This window comes from Mya arenaria, chromosome 3, assembly GCF_026914265.1.
Source record: "Mya arenaria isolate MELC-2E11 chromosome 3, ASM2691426v1".
Classification (NCBI taxonomy): Eukaryota; Metazoa; Mollusca; class Bivalvia; order Myida; family Myidae; genus Mya; species Mya arenaria.
The window spans coordinates 60,418,649-60,444,169 of record NC_069124.1 but is presented as its reverse complement, the minus strand read 5'-3'; the positions used below and the strand labels follow the sequence as shown (position 1 = coordinate 60,444,169).

At 33.3% G+C, this 25,521-nt stretch overlaps 1 protein-coding gene across 1 annotated transcript in view; it reads right to left on the bottom strand.

Moving 5' to 3' along the window:
• The window catches only part of LOC128227752 (neuropeptide receptor 15-like), a 168,774-nt gene extending 166,339 nt beyond the window's left edge, over window positions 1–2,435 (bottom strand). Inside the window, exon 1 of the mRNA XM_052938562.1 lies at window positions 1,747–2,435. Coding sequence (XP_052794522.1) covers window positions 1,747–2,144 — 398 coding nt within the window. The 5' untranslated portion in view covers window positions 2,145–2,435. The remainder of the gene's footprint in view (window positions 1–1,746) is intronic.
• Between the last annotated feature and the right edge of the window lie 23,086 nt (window positions 2,436–25,521).

The following is a 25,521-nucleotide window of genomic DNA, read 5'->3' as shown; positions in this document are numbered from 1 at the left end:
TATTCAACAAGTGTAAAATATGTTTTCATCTGTACCTAGCCGGATCAAGATTCTGTATAATAGGAACAGTATGTATTGTATGCGTTTAGGTGATACATGTTTTTAAAGGCTGCAATAATTGCTCACGGAACCAAATGAGTGGTGTGAACGTCCTAATGCCACCAAGTGCTCGACCAATCGTGAAGCCTAGAGACTGCTTTATTGGCAATATGGTTGTATTGACGTGTATGTGAATGCTCTGTTTATATTGTGTTGGCAAATCTTTAATAAATGGCCAATGAGCGTGAGACTCGGAAACTGTGCCATTAACTGTGCACATTGAGTGTCTCTTGGGTTTTTGATCTTTCAACTTATCATTATAAACTCACCAAAAGTGTTACTTTCTCAGAATATTGCGGATGACTTCGCAATACTTTCTGGACATTTCTGTGTCAAGACGTATTATTTCTGTAAGGTTTCAGTAAGAAATGTTACCAGAATGTAGGGTGTGTTGGTATTTATGATTGAATATAGCATTTCAGAAATGCTTATTTCATTTCTTTATTTGTAATTTTCAAGTGTTACTTTTTATCTGAAAGAAAAGTCATTTGTATTTATGTCTATACCAGCAAGAAAAGCAAAAAAAACACTATATCTTAAAGGTTAGTTTTACTGGCTACACACACACATCACCAAAGAACGTGTTTCGATCAACATTTATAAAAGAAGTAAGAAAATTCCAATTATCTTTTACTCATACGTTATTATAAGTTTAGTCATACGATCAATTACCTTTTGAAAATGAATGTGACATTTGGTTGTGCGTAAGCAGATATGTGAGAATTCTGTCTTTACCTTCTACTGTCCAAGAGATCTACTTGGTTTGATTCTGAAGTTTTATTTGATCTAAGGTATCATATTGGGTTAACATTTGTATTGAAGTTTAATTAATATGACATATATATCTAAAATACCTCAGCGCAACGAAACAGAGTGCATGCGCTTGTCGCAATATTAATAAATGGTTGTGTAAATGAACCTCACTGTAGGCAGCAAAATTCCCGAAGAATACGTGGTTTGTCACGATGCTGGTAAAGGAATTCAAGCTGTTTGTGCAATATTAGTATATGAATACATTTACTTTAGTAATCAAGAATCCATTACGTACACAACGCCAAAGGGAATCAAAAATATTCGGTATGCCGATTGTCAAGATCTTTGTTGGATAATTATTTCTGCAAAATACAATTACTGATGTCTGCTGCAACAATAAAAGGTTTCATCAGGAATTAATAGATATCATTATGACGCATACTGTATCAAGATAGCAACTATTTGCATCCAAAATAAATCAATAATTAATACACGTCTACCATTCCGGCAACAAAACTGTAAACGAATAGGCGTCTTATCAGTCTATACTAATGGAAGACTTGCTGTTTATAATCGTTTTCTTTCTGTATATGTCTGTTAATTATCAATTCCCTTTTTCTCATTACTTAAAATCAAATTTACAACTGACATTAGTGAAGCACGCTACTATGAAATAATTGTCGAATGATGTTGCACCTGCCTGTAAGGGGTAGGATCGTAACTAATGTTGTTGCCCAGCTTTTTATATTATTATTTAAATTAGGAATATATCGATCATAACAGATAATTATATTTTTCTATGTAATGTATGTGCTTATTTTGATTTGTATACTGGTTCAACAGTTATATGTAATTAATTACGAATAATTAAAACTAAATTAACAATTAACTTACCTTTCTACACACAACGCTACTAACGTCATGACGGATACGTAAAGCGACGCCACGAGGCTTGCACGTTCCAGACGACATATAATGTTGCCTAAAAGCCAGCCCTTGTTGATCATGAATTGCACAATTTCCGGTACACCAAAGACCAGTATGAACAGATCTGAGAAGGCAAGGTTCACTATCAGAATGTTGGTCATTGACATTCGCATCTTAACGTCACTGAACACGGCATAAATAACGGCAACGTTACCAATGATACCGATGGCGCCTATTATAAAGAACAGAGTGGAGAGCGACACAATTTCAATGGTTGTAATCTTGTTCATAGCCGGATAAGTTCCGTTTCCAGTAGTATTACACAACAATGGCAAACAGCCGTTATTTATTTCCGATTGATTCATCTTAATAAATTCACTTCTTAACTTTTATACTAGTTAATGAACTCTTACTTATTGACCTTAAGAAGACAATGTGATTTTAATGAACTAAAACCCGTTGTTAGACTAAACAGTTCCGAAACAGAGTTTTTCTTCTTTTATTCCTTGGAAGCTGTTCAATAATTTAGAAACTTATACATTTTACTCAGACACATAATTATTTCTCAATGAAAACTGTCCAGTTAATCGCAGATATCAGATATGATGTTGGCACCATAGTAGTAAAGTCCATCAACTCAAACTAGCCCCGTCACAGTGAAGCTGAACGTTCATTGGAAAGGCGAAGGATATATAATAAACTGGAATGGAATCACGCCTTTTCTCGAATGTTTTCCTTCCCTGCACGATAGTTCAACATGCTGATCGCATCCTGCCTTCGAACTCTGTAAATCATCACAGCCTTTCCAATAACATAAACCGTTTAGAAAAATGTAAACTAATTACAAAAATTAGCGAAAGCATCCTTTGTAATATAAATTAAAGAATGCCTGAAAGGAAAAGGTTCTGACGGAGATAATTTATCCAAAATATGGGTAGGAAGAGTAATAACATTGTGAGTTTGACCTCTGGTTTGCTTTTTGTATTTGTAATTCTGCCTTAGTGGTTTTTCGATTTGTAGTTTATTATGACTGCAAATCCTTATGCTTACTGTAATAAAATGCCATGCGTGTTAAACAGTTCAACAATTAGAACAAAACAACAACAAACATAACAAAACTTGTAGTAACCTATATACAAAATGATTTTTATTTCAAAATAAGCATTATATGCTTCGCGACCCGTTATATATGATACGCATTTACTTGAAAGAGTGTATGCTATTCGTGTTGTACAGAAGTATGATGGACGTCACATAGTGTATTGTTTCTGGGCAAATGAATTTCACCTGGCAATGATAAAAAGTTCGTTCCGGTAATAACACTGTTTTCTGATAACTATTAGATGACCTCCTATTGTCTTTGGTTCTTTTGAAGTATTTAACTACTGTGCCATAATTCATTTTCCCTAAGAAAAGACGGTAAATAATGCTCTGTTTTATTGTTGTTTTAAGCGCGCAAGAATTCATAAGTGAGAACTCGACTTCAGGTCAACTCAAACTTCTCATAAGCATATTTGACACGAACCATGTTTTTGTTTCAAATGAAGGAATCGTCATAGAGATTAAATTAATTACCATTGGTATTGTATTATGTCTATGCTTAGTTCAATGTAAAGCTTATTCTTCATACTGATTCCAAAACTATCTTACTGATAAAATTGTATTTGGCATAGTATTCCCTACGCAGAGAGGTAATGTGTACTTTTCCTAAGTAATGCATATTAGTAATTGACAATTGGTATTGTAATTACATTTTGAAACTGTATAATTTAGATAAATCTCAAATATAATTGTTTGATGAAACTTATGGTAGGCTGATGGCAATCTGGATCCTATACCTGCAAGTTATATTATTCTTCGAACTTGAAATTATGAACAACATTAAACAAGAACAGTTGGTTTCAAAAAATGAGTAACATCTGTTGTTTATGACTTTTAATTGGAAATGAAAATAAAGTATACCAGGTAATTTTAGTTTTCTATCTTCTATTTTCTAAAAACTAAACTAGTTAAACCAGGCACAATATACCAAGCACGAGTAAATAGTTATGGTTTAGAGTGATCGAACGTTAGTTCATAATTGATTTTTAAAATTGTAATAAATAAAATCATTATAATTGACACAATTAAAACCGGTAACACATCTGTCATTTACGCGTCATTTTAAGTACACTTCTACAAATCATATTCCTAAAGGAAAGAAATAGATATACTTCAATAGTTTGTACTGATATCGAAATCTGCGAAGTATAACTTCTGATACACCATTTAAGAGCTTGATTCAATTTTGAAATGTTTTAGTTTAAACCTATTTAATTTTACAACGATTGTGCAACAAGCTATTGCAACGTACATTAATTACTCTCGTTGGCACGATGTTGCGCGAGAGTGTGGTCTTGTGTTGTGGGGAAATCGGAGTTACCAGAGATAAACCACTTGTCCGGCTTGGTGACCACTAATATTCACATGCGTCCAGGCCGGGAATCGAATCCGGGTCGCTTTGGTAAGAAGCGAGTGCGCTAACCGGATGACCAAAAGCTTTGTTTGGAAGTAATCAATTGAGTAATGAAATGTCTTCACGGGAGTAAAGGGATACTATTAAATGATATCCTGCTTGTTAATGGTATTGTCATTAAAACATGGAGTTCTTTAATTGAAATTAATAATGAGCATAGCTAACATTACAAATAAAAATGTTTTGTGACCTAAAGGTTATATGTAAGTTAACACATCATTAAAATGGCTGAAAATGTAGGTTGTAGTCTAAGGATATTTCAACCTCAAGGCAGTTTCGATTTATTTTATTGTTTTATAAATATCATATTATCATAATCATCATACACATGAACTAAAATCAACAGTAACATTCATTAAGGAGAACATGGAATGCTTAAAAATGCCGAAATTCCTTGAATGGACGTTAGGCTATACTTGATGGTTTATTGCGCTGTATTATGAATATAATGAAAACACAACAGTTATGATAATTATATGTCTACTATTTGTCGTTTTTATAATCGGCTTAATGAGTGGTATGTTCTTTGGTCGCCCAGTATAGGAATAAGATATGCCTTTAAGTTGGAGAACAGTGCAGCTTTGATCCACACGTTTCTTAAACGTTTATCTGTGTCCGTATATAGAGATATGCTTTATTGTCTCTGATCATAGCGTTCTTTATTTATGATATAGATGATATGCGCACACATATTATCTGAAACCAATTGTAAGCCACTAATATCAGGACTTTGTTAATATACATGTGTTTTTTTCATTTTCGCTAGTTTAACAGACTGGCGGTTCGATGAGATTGATTCAAGACAGACTGCAAAGACTTAGGCGTAATCTCCTAATGGGACGATGCATTTTAAATGATTTTAAGAGAACATCTAATACATTTTGAAACAGTTACCTGAGGGAAAATTTATTCCCCGAATGCAGGTGTTGATACTTGTTAGTATTAGTAAACCAAAGTTACTTGAAACATGTATCATATTAAATCGTTCTGTAAATGTTCAACATAAAGATTTAAAATAGTGTTGCAATCTGTTGCATTATTGTACCCTAGGCAAAAAAGGGTCTTTGGCCAAATATGCTCTTTTATGGCAGACTTTGTTCCGGCCTTTAACCTCCCTATTTAAAGGCGATCGCTCAATGATCTTGACATTTGACCCATGTAACATTAAACGCGAGAATGAATTATGTGAAAGACTTAATTCTACTAATAACCGGAATAATAATGATTAGAAACATATATTTTGTTTGAAATCCTTTCAGATACTATATCTCTGTCAAATGATCGGCTACTCAAAAGTAGCCAAAAATACCTGCTTATTTACCTGCGCTGATGATGAGCCTAATACCACACACTGACAAAGCAATGTCATTTCCCGCGCTACAAACATTTCAAAAACAGTAGTTCCTGAAATAATTTTAAACACATAATATATCCCATCGGGGATAAACAATGTATTGAGATGATTTTCAGTAAGAAACACATCATATACAACAGACATTGCCACTCAGTCCAATTCCCTGTGGCTATGACAATCAATTCCTGTAACAATAGCCAATGTTTTAAGACGGACGGATTCGTAAATACCGGCCATGCTTTGTCTACAAACAGACGTTTTGCCATTAAATATCACCTACTTACGACCGACCAGGGAATACCATTGGGTTGATTGGTTTTCTTCCGAGCGGAGAATGTCCATTAACTATGATCCGTAGTTGTTATTTAAATGTATCACAAATGGCCATCATGGTGGAACTATAAAAACATTGACAAGTGACCTTAACCTTCTAGGGTTCGGCTTTCCCTTTCGTCCATATAAACTGTCTGAAGCTGATTAGGGGGTGATACCCACTATTTCTTATCAATACTATAGTACATAAGAGAGGGTACATACGCATTAAGAAAATCTCAAACAATGAAAGAATGTTATATGATGTAACATGTTTTAAATCGAAATAGATTTAGTTCGAGTGCTCAAATGGGATGAAGTGAGAGTGAACGACCTATAATCCAACGTTTCTCAAGTGTTTATTACATGCAAAGATAATTTTTAGGAACAATAATACTACATTCTAAGAGACCAATTCTTCCTTCTTTACAACTTGTTTGAAGCACTTAATTTGTGGATTTGTTTATGAATGGTGTGAGAGTGAGCTTTGAACGCAGGTAAATGTTTTCTCTACAAATGGTATGAATACGTAGGCGATTAGAAAATATTCACATAAAATAGTGTTTGCCCTGCATAAATAACCATTAATACTGATTAATTTCATTACAGGCCGGACATGCATGCAGATTAGTATACATTAATTTATTGAATCAGTTAAACCCGGTGTATCATATGGCATTTGTAATACTTTTAGGATCATGATTTCTGCCAACTACGACGAAGTGTCTGCTTTCTTCAGTAAAATGCCAAAACGACATAAAATGGATACGGGAAAATGAATCATCCATGCACATTTCTTGAGGAAAATATTTCTGTAGACGAATAAGATTTTAACGCAATATTTATATGTTTCTCATGTCGCTGATTAAAATATTTGTGCATTACATATTGTAAAACATGTCTCGAGCAAATGTAATGTCGCAAAACAGTCTTTACGGAATATCCTATAGCCATAAGGGCTATGTTGGAGGAATTATATTGCATAATACAGCTTTTCTTCTTTGTAAACCTTCCAGGGGATACATTGATGTACACAATACTCTATGGATCACAACACAGAACAACATTGACAATATGTCATCAGGGCGTCAAAGGTAGTCATAAAAACAATTGATTAATTAACAAAACACTTCTCAAAACAAACAATGATAGAGTATAAATGCAATAATGTTCAAGCTAGGGGTACGGTCAGTGAGAACGCTTAGCAAATCTATGGCAACTTGGTCCTCGAATAAACTGTATAACAACTAGAGGAGAGGTAAAACTTCCCCCTCTCACAGCCTTAACATAGGACTGATGTAATTGGTGACTTGTTTCAATGAGTACCCTTAGTCAGTTTGTAAATGAATGATTTAGTTGTTTATCTTAAACATTTCTCTAATAACCAGTAGATATATAATGATATTGGTTTTGTTAAAAACTTAAATATCAAAAAGTTCACCTTCTATATGAATTTGCTTGGGGTTTTTTAATGTTCATTTTTGAGCATTAAGAGTATGTTCATCTTTTTCTCAAATAAACCTTTATTTATATCCATATGATACTCCGTCATTGTTTGTAACTTTCTACATCTATAAAGTACTTTTAATTGTTGATCATTTAAACACACTGTTACATATTTGATTCATTTCTATAAGAGATATACCGGTAAGGAAATAACCCTATTCTTAATTAAAATGAATGTGCAGGTTCATGAAATAAAACACAAGCTACATCGTAATGTAAATACAAAATTATGTTTAAAACGTACGTAAATCAGAATTTAAACTAAGTACTATACATGTATAAGGGTCATGTATAATATGTACTATTAGATGGTAAAACCAAATGTTTACATTTTCACTTGCGAAAACAATGTTTTTAAGCCTCATTTAACATTACTAGCTAATAGATGTATTGATCTTATCATAACCAAGAGCATTTGTTTGGGTCCCCTCTCCTACCAACAGATCCCCTTTAAATCAACAAATATCTTTCACAAAATATATATTTTCATATTTTAATATACGTATATATTATCTTTGCTGGGTGTGTGATGCTGTGTGTTTGGGATAAAGATGAATTTAAATCATACATATATCATATGGTAAATTCAACCAATTAGTCCAAATACTTTTAAGAATTATGCCAAAATATATACGGACATACGGATGAACGGACGGATAAATAGACCGGGAGATAATCTGACAGACGGACAACTGGATCTAGTAAGCTTTTATTAAAAGCACAATGTTTTATTTTTTAATTAGGATCAGAGACGGAACATTACATACAAGTATTCACGTTTTGAAAAATATAAACTTTACTGATTTCAGGAGAATCGTTCAAGTACTCGTAGCACTTCAGTACTTAGGTGGATTAGTTTGGCGGGACACTAGTAACATGCTTTCCTCGTGTTTTTGTGGGTACATGGAGAAAACGATTTTGTTTTCATCACTCGAGGTTTTGTATTTGGTGATATAAGAATTATTTTGAAATGTCTAAAAGCGAAGATATAAATTTGATAATATTTCCCGCCCATCCCATCCCTATTTTCAGGTTGATTTTCCTGTTACATGTGCTCGATTAACATGCATATTTATTTTCATTTACAGAATTCCACCGTTTGATTGCTTAACATAATTTAGTTACGTATTTGTAACTTTTATGATTTAAGATTTACCGTTTGTTTAGTTTCGTTCCAGTTGTTTCATGATGTTTTCTAAGATACCAGTCATTATTGGTGTTGCTGACTCTAAGGACGGGCGTGGCCACGATTGACCAAGGTTACGATCCAGATGTGCTCAGACGCTATAACCAATCTTCCAGCATCCGAATACTGCCTTTTCCTGTGTACATGTTCACCAAATACATTGCCAATTCCTAAACTGTTTGTGTTGTTGTATTTTGAGATTAGTGAATAATTAGTTTACTCACGTATTGAGTGAGTAAGATTCATTTTGTTGTTCTGAGCAGCAGCAAAGTTTTATTGTAAATGAGTATTGATAAATATTACAGGTGTGATTTGTTTTAATATTGATATACATGTTGCTAGCAGGTCACTCTTAAACGGTTCCTGTTAACATTTTCCGTAAAGTGTATAAGTGTATATATTTTTATTTGCAGCCAACTGTAAAATTGATAAAGTTAACCAATTTGTGTGTTGATTTGTGAATACAGTTATGATTATTAACCAAGAAAACCATTTAAATGTTCCGCTAAGCCGTAAGATAACCTTTGGAAAAGTTTATGACGTTTTATTCAATAAGCTTCTGCTGTGTTATGGTCATATTGACGTATTGACATATTTGCAGTTATGCGACTAACACAAAACACAAAATATTTTAACACTTTCAATCTATGAAAGAAAACATAATGCAAAAGCGTCATCAAATTAAGGAAACGAATAAAAAAATATTGTTAACTCAAGCAAGAGTTATCCAACTTGCTTCATAAGTAGGTATGCTGACTATAAATCATAAAACTAATTGGCTCCGGGCTATGGGTCTATCAGGCACTATTTTATTAGTTAGGTAGTATGATTTGTGTAAAGTTATATGAAATACTCAGTATATTACATTCAAGATGTCAATAAGTCAGAAAAGTTGTGTTATCATGGATATACAACAAAATAAACATCATTCAGTTGAAATCTAAAGAATGTTCCATTATTTAACGCATTGAATTACTTTCCATTACCTTATAAATGTTAAATAAATAATGCGTTTATATATTTAAAAAAGATAGTATGATGAAAAATGCAACAGATTTGTAATATTAATTAAAACATCCACAAGGTTGTTGACAATGCACAAATGTAAAGTCGGAGCATTAATAACGTTATTTACTCAAAACAACATATTTGAGTTTAAAATAGAGGCAAATAAATATACATACAGACTTACTCGTTCAATTTAGAGGTCGTTTCAATTGAGTATGTAGTTATTAGAAAGGACAGGCCACACATCAATAATTCATATCTGTTATCTAGACTTCCCTTAGAATTAAGTTAGTAGTTGGTCAACAAATGAGACGAAGACAAGTTCATGAATGCTATTCCCAGGGCGTACCTTCTGGAGCCAGATTCACGGTTTACTGTTTGTGTGATGTACAGCTTGCCTCATATGGTTTGTCTCATATACAGATGAGACCAACTGGATCCCTATTATAGGATGTACAAGGTTATTTATTTTCAGTCTCTTAATCGTCTAATCGCGTTTGTGGTGAACACTTGTTCTTGCTCTTTGTTTGAACTGTTTTTGAAAGTTTCTTTTTCCACAGCGTTAGAAATTCGTTTGAATCAGAGAAAACACTATCCATTTGTAAAATGATAAACTTAGTGTATCTAATTCACAAGTCCAAAACTTTCCCGTTAAAGGTACGAGCTCCTTTAACATACGTTTTAAAGAATTTCATCTTTAAATGTCAACAATTACGTTTATTCATTTTTCAAAACACCTCTTTTCGGCACGATTGGCCATTAACGATACCTATACACTTTACAAGAAGTATGCATGCATGATGGTCGAGCACGCCTTAGTTTCGTCTAGATCAAGAATAGAACTCAGTAGGTATTGCTTTGTAATTATAAACAAACTAGAACTAGCATTAATTGTTTTATCCCCGATCGCCGCTCGTATTGGAAATGGCGGTGAAATATTTAGAAATCCAACCTAAAATTAACAACGTATTTGGAGGGGCATATTCCGTTCATTTTTGAAACTTTTAAAAATTAGAACATAAAGGTATTTTAATCTTCGGCATTGAACAAATTTACATGGTAATATATACATGTTAAAACTTTGTTGATATGTTTGCTAACAATTATGCAATATTTTTGCATTTTTTTAAAACGAGAATATATGGCCACGTAGCTTTTGGAAACCCCATTTTTAAATGCAAATAATAATAATAATAATAATAATAATAATAATAATAATAATAATAATAATAATTATAATAATAATAATAATAATAATAATAATAATAATAATAATAATGATGATGATGATATATTCTGTACACACATCATAAGCTTATTTTGTTTTAATAATTAAAACGTCAAATGAGTTACACATACTAATGCATTAAAATTAATCCATTACTTGTGCATCCATCTATATTTTGCGCCTTTTAATTTAACTAACGAAAACTAATTTCGAATTAAATTAGCTGTTTTTTCACTCGACGATTCGCCTAACGTAGACATATATAAACAAATGAGTGCAACAACGCCGTTAATGGCCAAAGGCATGGCAGACAAGACACAAGCTTCAAACCTCATATATACAAATCGCTTCACAAGAACATTTGAATAAAATTAAACAAAACAAAAACAAAAAACACTCACTCCCGAAAAAAGCAGCACAAACTAATGGACAAGTTTTATATAATGTTTCTCAGGCTGTTGACAGTCAATTAAGCATAGTACATTACTCAGAAATTTGCTAATGAGAGTAGGATTATTCAAGGCAGAAAATTTTCTACAATTGTCATAGACATAATTAAGGATAATCTAGAGACGAACGAAGCCGTAAAGTATTAAGCTATACTTATTACCGAAGAAGACATTCTAGTTGTGATTGCATCTGTTAGAGCTGAATCAAATATGGATCAACTTTCATTGTGTTGGTTATGCGAAGATGAATTTTACAGGGCCCATCAACATTTTATCGACACTTTGTCAATCAAAAAAGTGAAAGTAAATTGACCTTTGAATGACGTTCTGACACATGAAAGCTCACTTTACAGAACGACCGGTACTCTTTACGAAGCCGTGTGACAGGGGATAGCAACGAATCAGAAGTACTTAATGATTGTACATCAGAAATGGTGCTTAAATATTCTTGAAAATGGTTCATTATCCATTGGGTAATATGTTCATGCGAGCAGCCGTGCGAAACAGAAAAATCAACACGGCATACGAAAAAAGGAATCGCCTCAGTGAAGAAAAACCCTTGACTCAAAAACCTATTGCTGTACGTTGGTTTGTATCTTGGCTATGGCAGGACCAAAACATCTTTTATCAGTACTGAAACAAATCAAGAGGAAGGGAAAAAAGCAAACATGTCGCCGTTTTAAGGTATATATATATATATTCATTTGATTATATACGTTCATAAAAATAGTTTATTTTGACTGTGCCTTTAATTCTAAAACATTATTCTTCCAAACTCGTGTCATTATCTATTCAATAATTTTCTGAAATGGCTCGTAGTGGCACTTAAGTCGTCTAACCAAGGATGGAATAGACAGGTTTTTCCTTGCCAGGTAAATTCACGGGAATGCATGTATCTTTATTTATGTAAGAAAGTACGTTTCCTCTGATGTTTCATGTATCATTATTCGGCAAATTACGTTATCTTAACATGTTGCTAAATTGGTGCAAAACTTTGGTTAAACCAGGCATACTGATCGGCCTGTACATTGTGATAATAATATACTGTAATATGGCGACTAATGTCCAGAGCATGTGCTAACGTCCCCGCTATAAAATATGTGATGGGAAGATGTAATTAAATTTACTTGACAAAAGTTTTTAGGGACTTCCCATGAGAAGAATTAACGTTAAGACTCCTACGAAATAGTGATAATAAGTGCCTATATAGGATGGATTTATATTACATTATTATTGTATAAATTGCATATCAATTTAAAAGGGAGATGTTTTAAAAAGAAAAGCTGTTGAACTTAGGAATATCCACCTCATCCTAATTTAACATTTCTTGTGTTGATTTGGTTTCTTGTTTATTGTTGTATATTGAATACTCAAATTTTGATCTCATTTCCAGCAAACTAAAACTTCTACGCTTAAATGCAAATTGCTGAGTATATTATATACCGTTGTCCTCGATATTTATTCAAATAGTTAACCTTTTCATTCCTTCTACCATTTATCACTCTCCTTACGCACTTGTGTTCATATAATCGAATAATGGACATTGTTGTTGTTTTTGTTAAATTATTACATAATTTGTTCAGAACGAAACCACAGCAGACGTCTCTCCAGTATGTGTTTAAACCTCATTTATGTAATGTGTTTATTTAATTTAACAGAAAGCCGGCAAAACCAGACAAAAACACCCTGAAGTCTTAAATGTGCCGTGAGACGCCAAATTATTATACTGGCCTTAAATATTCGAATATCAAACTAATCATATTTGTCGGTTAATGGCCCTAAAGCAGTTACATGTATTCATGTATCATAATATATATATTCTTGGAACTGAGAACTGTTTGTGTATACATTCCAATGATTGTATTTATATTCATATGAAAAAACACAAAAACAGAACAGTAATTTTAAACATAAACACCGTTTAATGGCACAGGGTCAACGCCAAAGACATAGAACACAACAACAAACAACCACAAACCAGAAACATGAAACAGCAGTACAAAACTCCCCGAACAACACAGTATCTATTTACTATAAAAAAATAGGATACCTTAGTAGTATCACAAAGTATAACCTAAAAAGAGGAAAACGATGAAGCCAAATTTATTGGTCTTGCTTGCTATGCATGTGCATACTATGTCTAACAACATATATACGAAATGCAGTCGAATTTCTTGAACCATTTACGAGTTATGACCAACACAAGGACATCATCCACGATACCATGTGAGAGAAATAACTCGACCTTTTTCTTAAGAAAACAGACCAGCTAAAATGCTTATATGGCCTGATGGTAACAGCTTTGGCCTTGCAAACTAGACACACTAGACCATCATTTTCGCGTGTATAGAGTAAAACAAAATAAAGTGATGCTGTTGTGTTTCCGTCAAAGAACCATCGTTTAACTTATTGAACAGGATTTAATTTTACTCAGCGTACGGACTATGGCTCATACTTGCTTAAAATGTTATCCAATTATGAACTTTTTGTTATGCTGAAAATTAAGAAATGTAACATGGCAGACTGCATGGCACTTGGTTGTTGCTGTCTCCTAACACGTTTTGCATGCAAAAATAAAAACACATCCATGAATGGTAGTTATTAGACAAATATTAAACAAAACCCTTAGACCTTTTTATTTTTTATTGTTTGTTTAAAGAACCGCCAGGACTGAATATGTTCGTAGGAGGAGGAAATAAAACAAAAAATAAAAAATGAAACATTAGTTCATAACCTACTTATTAAAAGTTAATACTTAAAACACAAAACAGGGATGGAATCTTACCACCAGTGCTATATTAAACAATACTTTTCTTCCAATCACTAAACAATTATTGCCTGAATGGTGTTCACATCATTAAATTTTAACATCAGTTCGATATTGATCACTATTATCATGTTTTATTTAAATGATCACATGCTAGTTAATACTGTCTAGGTAATGTCCACAATCTTAACATTAGTTTTAAATTAAACACTTAAGTTTCATTTGAATAAGCACATGACTGTTAATACTGACTAGATATTGTTCGCAATCATAACACTGTTCACAATCTCAACACAAGTCATCTCAATTGATTTGACCCGAAATTATGGTAAAAAAATATCATGAACCTACAGGGCTGTCATTCCCCATCTTTTAACAACATATTACTCCTACATATTTGTGATTTAAAAAATATAAAGAAAGAGACAAATTCCAGGTTCCAGATGTTTACACGAAAATAAGCCCATTCCAAGACAATTTTTTTGTCAAAACGGTCAATCTGTGCGAGTGCAACTTAAATATCAGAAAATGACTACAAATTCATAGAAAAAAAATAGCATAATATCATAAGTTCGCTATAACGATTCCAGATGATAGCATAATCATTCAAAATTACTTGTAAAGAAATCGACTGTTTGGAATATAATTTGTTCGTATTTGCATTACCCACATCATGTGTTTTGGCTTTCGACTCGCCATAGTCATGCTTCCGATTCCTTTAGCATCGCATGGGAGCACAGAATTCATAATTATTGTTTCTAATATTTCAACAACTATTTATTTTGGGTTTAGATAAGAAGTTAGCAAGTTTGATTGGACTGGTAGTATCTTTTTCGACCTATTTTCCTTGTTGACATCTTCGCGGTTAAAGTTGATAATAGTATGTGAATTTCCGCCTGCATCCGTCTATAATAGTATACCATCGTATTTACTCGTTTATCAACGGAAAGCGTTTTTAGGCAAACCGCGAGGTATTCGATTATTTCCGGCTTGCTTCCGGAAAATGATCGGCCAATTACGGAAGACATTATCTATTTTTAACTGATTTAAATACAATCAACTTTGGCAAATTAGACGAAATGAGTTTCCAACTTTTACTTTTAATTCATTACGCGTCCTTTCAAATTAATTGCGTATTCTGCCTATTCTTATGCGTATTGTTGCTCATCGATTTAAAAAAAAATTGGATTATTTTCTATGATATTAGTTGCATATTTACTTCATCTATAACTCTGAGTCTGACAATGAATTTGACCCCGATTTGTATCAACACGGAGCCTGGCATGTCATTTGGTATAACGATCTCCTTTGATGTTTACTTGCATTTCCAGACGTTCGATATCCACATACATGCTTTACGAGTGTATTAGAGGGAAAGCTTGTGTTAATGATATCGGAGACTGTATCATTTTCATTTTAACAAATAAATTTACTGTTTGCTGTCCGAGAAATATCTTAACCGTAACCTTTCCACCGTGATGTTTCTTCGAGCGTTGTTGTCAAATCAATCGTCTGGATACAAAAAAATCAGCGCTTACGATTGGATGACTTATAGACTGGCTATAGAAACGATGAAAAGTTTATTTGGTAGGGGTTGTCTTTCTTTCCCCGACGTTTTATTTTAATCGACAGGTAAAGTTCGGAGCGGAGAGAATAAAAACGTTTGGGATTTCCTAATCGCGTTTGTTTTAGCGGCGGGTTTGTTAAACAAACAATCAAAAACAATGGCCGTATTCGCAATTGTAAAGTAGTTATACGGCAGCAAGGAAATCTTGCTATGATATTCGTATGTCCAAATAGTCATAGTTGGTGACAGGCGCAAGCTTTTACTTTCCTTCAACTCTTGACATTTTCTGAAAGGCAATGATAATTCCGACAGGTTCACTTGCGGTAAGCTTAGATTTGGAAAATTCATATCGAAAATCGTACATATCCACTCATCCACCTCCGGATTGTTCATTTTGTAACTTTATTTACAAATTTAATATCGTCTTACGTGATGTGAAAGGTTTTTGATAAGTTTCTCTTAAAACAGATATTGAATATTATCCTATTTGTTGTCATGTTGTTCTAATATGTTAGTTTATCTTTCGGTTATTATTAAACATTAATCAAAACCAGTCTCGATTTTAAAAGCATACAAATGCAATAAATCAAAACTAGTGTTGAAAATCATGCCAATCCAGAGAAATTTGTATATGTGGACAATATACTTTATTATGAGTACGTCCCTGTCCCTGGAACTTCCTATCAACAAAACACTGCATAAGCTGCAGTCACAACCAGAAAATGGTTAATAGGAAAAACAACAATAGAAATATGTGAATCAATGAAGGCAAAAAATAAAGGATTCTGAAATAGAAGTCGGATGCAGACGAATATATTAAATAAATAAGTCGAGAGAAATGTAATACAGCAGCTAGTACAATCAACCACCGAGTAATTATTATGCTTTTTGTTGTCAAATGAGGAAATAACCAGGGATTGTAAAATGTTAGTGAAGAGAACCACACAATTGCCCTGAATACACAATTCAAATACAAAATAAAAGTTCTACATCAAAATAACCCAGAAAAGCTGTTGATGTCAGTCAAGTTGTTAGTTCAAAGAGAGTTAGGTTAAGTACTCATTATTTCATTAAAGACTGATACGTTTTGTAACGTAATTTTCTTTGAAGTAGAAATAAAATAATTAATACAGTAACAAAACAGCGCAAATACGTAACAAATGATATTGTCAATCACATTTAGGTAATTTAAAATGATTTCAAAACGTGTATACCATAAAATACGGTACATTTGCCAACCTTACTAGATCTAAAATAAAACCTTATAGACATAACAATCTTATTTTTGGTTGAATTAAAGTTAAAGCAATATGACTTAATGTGCCGTGGTTATGTGCAAAAATAAAAAAAAGAATTGGCAACTTACAAATATGAGCATATTCCACTACAATTATGAATTTAAAGAGGTGCTCTTAAAGTTCTTATTTGCTAGATTGAAACATAGATCGATCGCTTGACAATACTGTTGTTTCTTGATTCCCTGATAAATAAGGCAAACTTTAGGTGACCTGTCATAAAAACATTCGTTGGTTTAGAGAAAGTAAGTGTCTGGCAGATGTTTAAACCGTTATTGAGGAAGATATATTAATTTTACAATATTTTTTTGTTAAACTTAGTACTTACTAGTATGTTCAATTTTATAGCCCATTCAAAACGAATGGATCCTTTTTATGAAATGCAACATTGGAGATTAATCAGTGTTTCCTTATTCCAGTAATCTATCTTCAACAAAAAATAAGTAAAATGTTAAACTGAAGCAAATGCTTTATTTTATCAGAAAGAAAACAACTTGACGCTTGTTTTAAGGTGTCGTCTTTCGTGCCAGCACGACATTCACGTTTTGAATGTCGTTTGTCGTGCCAACATCTATTAACATTCATAACGTTTAGCGTTCATACACTTTTGAAGAAATTAAATGTCAATTTTAATTATCGTTTGTCGACATTTTCTTATGAAAGTCGTTTGTCATGCATGCTCGATATTCAAACTGTCCGACGAAGTTAACTAAGCTGCGGCTATAAACACCAGTATCGAATAATATTTTTTGTTTTTACTTTACACAGCCATAAATTCTTGATTACTTCAAATATAAACGCAAGTCTGCCAGCTCGCGCAATCATCTTTAAATGATATAAACGTAGATTTCCCTGGCCTTATCGAAAGGCTTTTTTTAATTTACAAGAGTTTTTTGCTCAATGCTTATTTAAAACATGGCGTATAAGGATTAATTTTTGTACTATTATTATTGGTGTCCGTTTCCAGAGGGCTTTAGATAGAACCCCTAATTGGGTTCAAAGCAACAACCTTTGGGTGAGAGGAGGACACGTATACCACAAGACGACTGTCATCCTCTTGCTTTATTTCTTCGAAAATTAGAGAACCTTATATAACACTACAAAAGAAATTCTTGAATAACCAACGTTGTTAGGTATACATTAATTACACATTCCATTTGATAGCAGGAAATATACAACACATGGACATTTTAACAATGCATGCGGTTTACCTCCTTCGTTACATAATAACAATTCAACAGTATTTGCCTTTATGAGAATAAAACATTATCACCCTAGCACAACTAGTCCCATATTGGTCTTAACTTAAAAAGACGTTGAACTGAATTCAAAGACAGATTCAAAGACATCATTCATTGCAACAAAATGAAAATGCTATGGAAATAAGACAATGTATCAGATAACAAGCTTAATATCTTAATAGACAGTCGTAGACATCACCTGCAATAAAAGGAAACATCTAGACAAAATGAATATATTGTGTTTAGGGGGCAATGCCTATTTTCTGTCAAATGAGATTGTGCCGTTTTGGAATTGTTAGTGTGATGCCTTTTGTCATGAATTCAGAGAGCTAGAGGACATCGTTCTTACTTAGTTGGAATGGCGTAGTTCCGTTCTGTTAGTGTGTCACGGTTGTTCCAAATATATAATATAAGAGCAAAATGTCAATGCGAAATCGAGTTTGTTTCGTACCTTATTAAAGTCGGAATTAACTCAAGGAATTCCCTAGTCCCAAAATGTCAGCCTGTGATTTGTGATGCAAACAAGTCCGATAAATTGCGCCCTGCGTAAAAATGTTTGGACAGCGAACTACTTCATAAAATGTGATTTGCACAGGAAATTACACTAGTTACGACAATATCATAGGATTAATGTACTGAAAAGGCCATTACATGTGAAGAGGTTGACATTCTTGCGATACATACATTAGCATTATATTGTGCCCGTCAACCATTGTTGGACTTTATCTAATGTCTACTTCACTTTATGAGCTAAAACTGTCATACAGCACCCCCAGGAATAACAAAGACAGAAACGGTATGATAGTATTAAGACAAAGACCATACATTTAAAATTCAATACAAGATAACATTTGTTTGCCCACTGGCCAGTACAAATAATACATTATCTCAGTGAAAGAATACGGGCAATTAAAGCGTATGTGTATAGTTATGCCAGTAAATCTGGTTGGTGACAATAAAGGGAAATATCAATGACGTCATTATTCTCTAGCTAATGCGGTTACCACCCGATCACTTCATGTCGACCAACGAGCCTAAACGTGATTTTTAGTGTGTTTTTCTATAACATTTAACAATACATCAACTTTGATTTTAATAAGAATTTGATTCATAAACATAATGTTTGTAAAATTCAATTAATTGAAATTCTAACGCAAGTGTAGGAAGACATTCATTTGATTTTACTTTGGAAACCGATACTAACAATTGAATATAATTGAATACGTTATACACAATCCTATTCAAGTGTACTATTTAACACTTATTCTACATCATACTTGACCGATTTCTTTTAATTAATAACTGATTATTGATGTTTAGTTTAAAAAAAAAGATGAATTAAACAAATTGATTTCGTCACTTATGGAATGGAAGCAAATGCATTGATTATTTATGTGTTACATTTTCAGGACACCAAATGTAGCATTTTAAGTAGCAATGATTCAGCGGGCGACTCGGTATACGATTTCAAATATATTTATGCAAGCTATGGCCCTACAGTGCTTAAAGAAAATCAGGCAGACGTAATTATGTCGCTACATTCATCTTCATCCAATTAGGGAATTTGTACTTTTGTAACAGAAGACTGACAACACCTACGCAAACAAATCATGTTTATTTTATTGTTAACATGATACAAACTGCAACGTTGGTTTTAATCCTTATAAACCGGGTGTCGGCGTAATAAAAAATAATAAAAACAAATTATGGAAACAAAACTAATGTATCGATTTTTTCAGGTGTTACATTCCAGGAAGATAAATGAAGCATTTTAAGTTGTAGTATTCCAGCGGGCGACACGATGAAAGATTTCAAATATATTTATGCAAGCTATGGCCCTACAGTGCTTAAAGAAAATCAGTCAGACGACGTAATTATGTCGCTACATTCATCTTCCGAATGACAGGCCTTGCACTGGGGAAAATGTTTTTTATAGTCATTCCAATTCATGTGTGAATATAAAGCAAGACATGAATAACCAGATTACGTCCGTCTCGATTCAAATATTGATGGTGAGAAATAATTACAATGAGAAAAGGGTACAATTCAATCACAAAAGTATTCCACACGGGTGCAAATACTCGCTTTTCAGGGGACATAACTCAGATGTTTTGTTATGCAACAAAGAAATCATATGCAAAGTGTTTTATAGGTTTCAAAGGTGTCTTATCAATATCCCTTTTATTTGCAAGTATGACCGTATTTACGTTTTTACACGAAGACGACTATTGACGACGTCGTTGTGTAAAATTATGGTAATAACTCTTTTCTTGGATAAACAGACATATAATGTTTTTGGTTAAATTCTTAAGCCGATAATATGCACTTAAATCCCAACAGTTCGATGGCAAGATGTTAGATATCAATGATATGTTGTTCTGATTTATTCGTTCGTTTTGATTGACACTGATACTATAACCTTGACGTAGACAGTTATGCGTTGGTACTTGGGCTGTTTTATTAAGTGTATGTTATGCAAAAGTATTAAAAAAGTCCATGGTTTAAGAAAAACGTCCAAAACGTGTGCATTTTAATCAACCCATGTATGCATGAACAAATAATTCTAGCAGTATAAAGTATATATAGCTAAAAATGACTTTGTCTTCCTACATGACTGTTTATCTTTAAAGATATTAGTCAAAATGAAGCCCTAAGGTCTCATTTCAGGCTGTAAACGTAATATGCTGCTATTTAGTTGAGATTTAATTTGCTCTGCATCAGTCATTATCAAGAAATTAACTGAAAAGTAGCCTGGTATTAACTTGTTTTTCGGATGTGTTATTGTATGGGGGTCTAATCATCAATTTTCGTTTCGAATAATCTTAAAGCTTGTCAAATCGATTTTATTCTATACACCAGTTAGTCGTTATCCGATTAGTCAAGTGATATGCACAATCGCTTCTCACCAAAGCGTCCCTTGTTCGGGACTACGACCTAGTTGTATGTGTGTTTGGTTGGTTGTCATCAAGCCGGACTAGTTGTTCTCCGGGCACATCAGTTACGCTCAAGACCATACTCCTGTGCATTATCGTGCCAACAAGTAACATCAAGTGATTTAGTATAAATAATGAAACTTCTTTCTGCACAAAAGCATAACACGACGTTCGTTTAAAATTCGTCTGTCGTGACAACACAACATTCAATTTTTAAATGATAGTCGATAATCGTTTGTCGATCCAGTATGGCATTCTCTTCTGAATGTCGTTTGTCATGCATGTTCGATATTCAAACTGTACGACTTTCGAAGTAAATCAAACTGCATTAACACAAAAAACGCATATTTTCTGTTGTATTTACTTTACCCAGCCATAAGTTATAATCAGTTTACTGAACAAAATACCGAAGGTCCGGCTGCTCGCGCAATCTGCTCTAATTGATATGAATGTACATTTCTCTGGCCTTATAGAAAGCTGATTTTTTTAGTAGTTGGTTGCTCAATGGTAATTGATAACATGCTGTCTTAGTGTTTTTATTCGACTATTACTATTTACTGTTACTATTTAGTATAATCTTAGGTGAGACAATAGCCTCGCAGCGCGGACCTGTCTGCGGCTTGTCATTTGCTGTTGCTGTCTCTTTCATTTCAAACAAGGGGCACCCCCCCCCCCAGGAATATCTGAGACAACAGAAGCCGTATGATAATATTGAGACAGAGCACATACATTAATAATTAAATATTCTGTCAATGTCTTTTAATATTGCGATATTCCATCAAGAAACGTTTTTATGTTTTCCTATTAATGGATTATTAAAGCATTGCTTGACATCTACCTTTGGCCATGAAAATTGTCTAGAACTACTTGTCTGGAAACGACTGCTGCTATGTTCTATGCCTTGTGTTTTTTAAAAGGATGGACAGAAGTTGTAGAGCAGTTACAATTAATTAAGTCGACACTCGCCTAGGTCAAAATATCTGTTACCGATCAAGGCCGAGTAGTGAACACGCGTTTTGTTATATGGCGTTTCTATTACATTACAATTTCCTTTCACCTTGTCAATACGTCCTTCAAATGCTTGTTTTAGGTTAAGCTGGTGATCTATTCCCAATTGCTTATTATACGTCAGCTTCATAATCACTTACAATCAATAAAATTATAAGTACTAAATTCATAAAGATTTCATTTGCTTACAGTAAATTAGAACAATTTCGCCGTTTATATGACGAGATTTACCCCGGGGGCAATTTTGCACTATGTCTTAAGATGGAGAAAATTTGCAACAGGAGATATTTCGATATTAGAGGGTTCTTAGAGTAAATAATCAACATAATAATAAGATAGTAGGCACTAAATGTAATACATACATACATACTTATTTATTATCATTAACCATTTATCGAAATTCCTGAAGGTGAACTTTTGATTATGCTTTCTTCCTTGACGTAAGTGTCAACGTGCTGAACAACTCCCGAGTTATCATATTTATGCAAAATTAATGTTTTGCTTTCATTTCTAATTAAGCTGCTCCTTCATATTCCGCACAATCTCTCGGTGTTTTTTGGGTTATGCAAACGGTTGAATCACACAACGCTTTTATATTTATGTCCTTTTTCTGACTAATTGCATCCACATTTAAGAAAAATATATAAATAGTAGTTATTAGAATCAGAAAATATAAGATTTCATTGTCCAAACCTTGATCTCAAACGTGGTAAAATGGACTAAAACGCCAGGCAACGGTCAGCGCATACATTTGCCAACCTAAATAAATCTACAAAGTACCTTGTAAAGATAATGTCAGACTTAACACAAGTATCATTACATTGGTTGAATTTAAATAAAAGCTATATGACTTAACTGTAAGTTATGTAAACCATGAGATCGAAGTGCACGACTCAACATATACTTCTCTCTGCTTCAAGAATCGTCAAATATTTCACGACCACCTACCATTGAATGAATTAAAACGGAGCATCACGGCTGATTCATCAAAGAAACGATGCCACCATACAACGAAAGCCATCTGAAGACATGTTTAAAACTAAGAAATGATAAAGTTTAATTAATAGTTACATAACAAAATGTGTTTTCTGCAGACAGAGAACCAAGTTATGACGTCATGTATGTTAAGAAGTGAACTATCATAAGGTATTAGGGTCTCCAGAAACAAATATTTTTATTTATATTGTTCATTTAGAACTGCTCCCTGAAAAAGCTTGGAAATCCCTTGAACGATATAAGTGTAAAATTGTAATTAGAGGATGTGTTGTTCTGATTCTTTAATATCTTTTAAAAACTGGATCAGTTTCTTCAAATTATTATATCTGTATCATTTCTGTAACAGTATTACAGAGATCAATTAAGTACGGGCAACGTCCGAACAAACAAGGGAGTCGGACTAACTGCGAAGTAAAAACAGCATAAAATGAGACATTGCCGTATAATTGAGGCTATTAGATTAACAAATTCAAAGTAATCGCGATTTGGACTAGTTTATGGTCAGAATTTCATCTTTAACTACCAGAAATTAATCTAAAAACGATGCATTTTTAGCAGACGTGTTGGATCTATTTAGTTATATAAGTGCAAGATTATCATCTGCAACCACTAGATTACACATGCCATCAATAAATCTGAAATTATCGTTATTTTCCGGAGTACGAATAAGATGACCCGATTTACAGTATTGAGCATGTACTTGCTTTAAAATAGTATTCAACAAGAAGCAGTCCCAAACTGATAACTCATCCGCCGAAAAGTTTACTAAAATTCTTGTGTTTGATACAGAAACAATGGTGTCATAAATCATACGTGGTTAATTCAAGAGAGATCAGTGTCTTCCAGCACAGATAATTATAGGTATTTCTGTGTCAGCTAACGGGGGACAAAGGAAGCAGCATAATCCACTTGTTGGTCTGGTTGTCAGTGCGGCTGTCGTGACGATACTCGTCGTCAAAATAATACTTTTCATGGTAATGTGTGTGTTATAGCATACAACCTGATGCTTTAAATGTTGATAACTATTATTAGTGCTGTTCTTCTGGTTAACAATGCAAAGGTCAATCGTTATATAAATACTGAATAGAATATTTCCGATGCACACTTCGGAAATAAGATATATATGAATATACGGTTTGAAGTCAATATCAAAAAGATTTTTGGAATTATGTTGTAGGCAAAAATAATCTGTGTATGAGGTGACAGAGACAAACTTGAAATAATGCTCCGGATAAAACTTAATTAATAAAAAAATAAACAAACGGCAATAAATCTAATATCGATGTGTTATTGTTGAACTTGTGCATTGCAATCATCTTCATAAGATATGTACTGCAGCATGTATAGGAATGTCAGTGTGTTGTTGTGATTAAAAATTTAATAATTATTATTCCAAGTACAATGTAATGGTTCCTGTACATTGCAATCTTCCTCAGTAAAAGATGTATCTCAATGAAGTTTCAAGTATATACTTCATAGAAAGACTTTTGGAGTAATGCTTCGGACAAAAAAGTGGCGCATACGCCCGCACAAGCATGCCTACTTCCATCCAATTTCGGCGGGGGGGAGCGGGTAAACAAAAGATATGTAAGAAAAGGTGCATAGTCAATATAGGCCTCACGAAATTACCTAATATTTCATACACTTCAGTTTATATCTAGCTGACATAATTGCCATTATTCATTACTGTTTTGCCATTTGATGGGATAACTTACTAACATAGAGTTGTTAAGTCTGGTCAGGTCATAAGTGTTAGGTAAGGCGTTAAAACTTCGATGCTCGTGAACACAGTATTTAGATTTGGAGAAATCATAATAAAAACGCTAGGTTAATTTTCAATACTTCTACAATACATCGATGTCCAGCTAATTACTTATTGCAAAATATAATTTATATAGAGAATCCGGTAGGTCCTTAATTATATATAAGTTTTATTTTGACGTCCGAACATGACAGGTTATTTCAGATAGTCTTGATTTATCTGCTTGAATAAGCAGTATTACTCTCTTTTCATTTTCTTTGCATTTGACCAATTCTTGAAAAATCTCTGACAGCTCCAGTTGAGAAACATAGCAGTCGGCGAGCATAATCGTTCCGTTACGAATGGCCTCTACGGACCATGTTTTTGGTTATTTATTTACTTAACTATAATTCAAGATTTATGAGAGAACTACAGAAACATTCACAGTCCACAAAAGGTTAAACATAGTTCCCGTTTAATGGCACAGGGTAAACGCCAAAGACATAGAACACAGAAAAAAAACCACAAACAAGATACATGATGGAACAACAGCACAAAACTCCAAAAACAACACTGTGCATATAAACTATAAAAAAAACACAACAAAAAACTAGGTATGTTTATCAAGGATTGTTA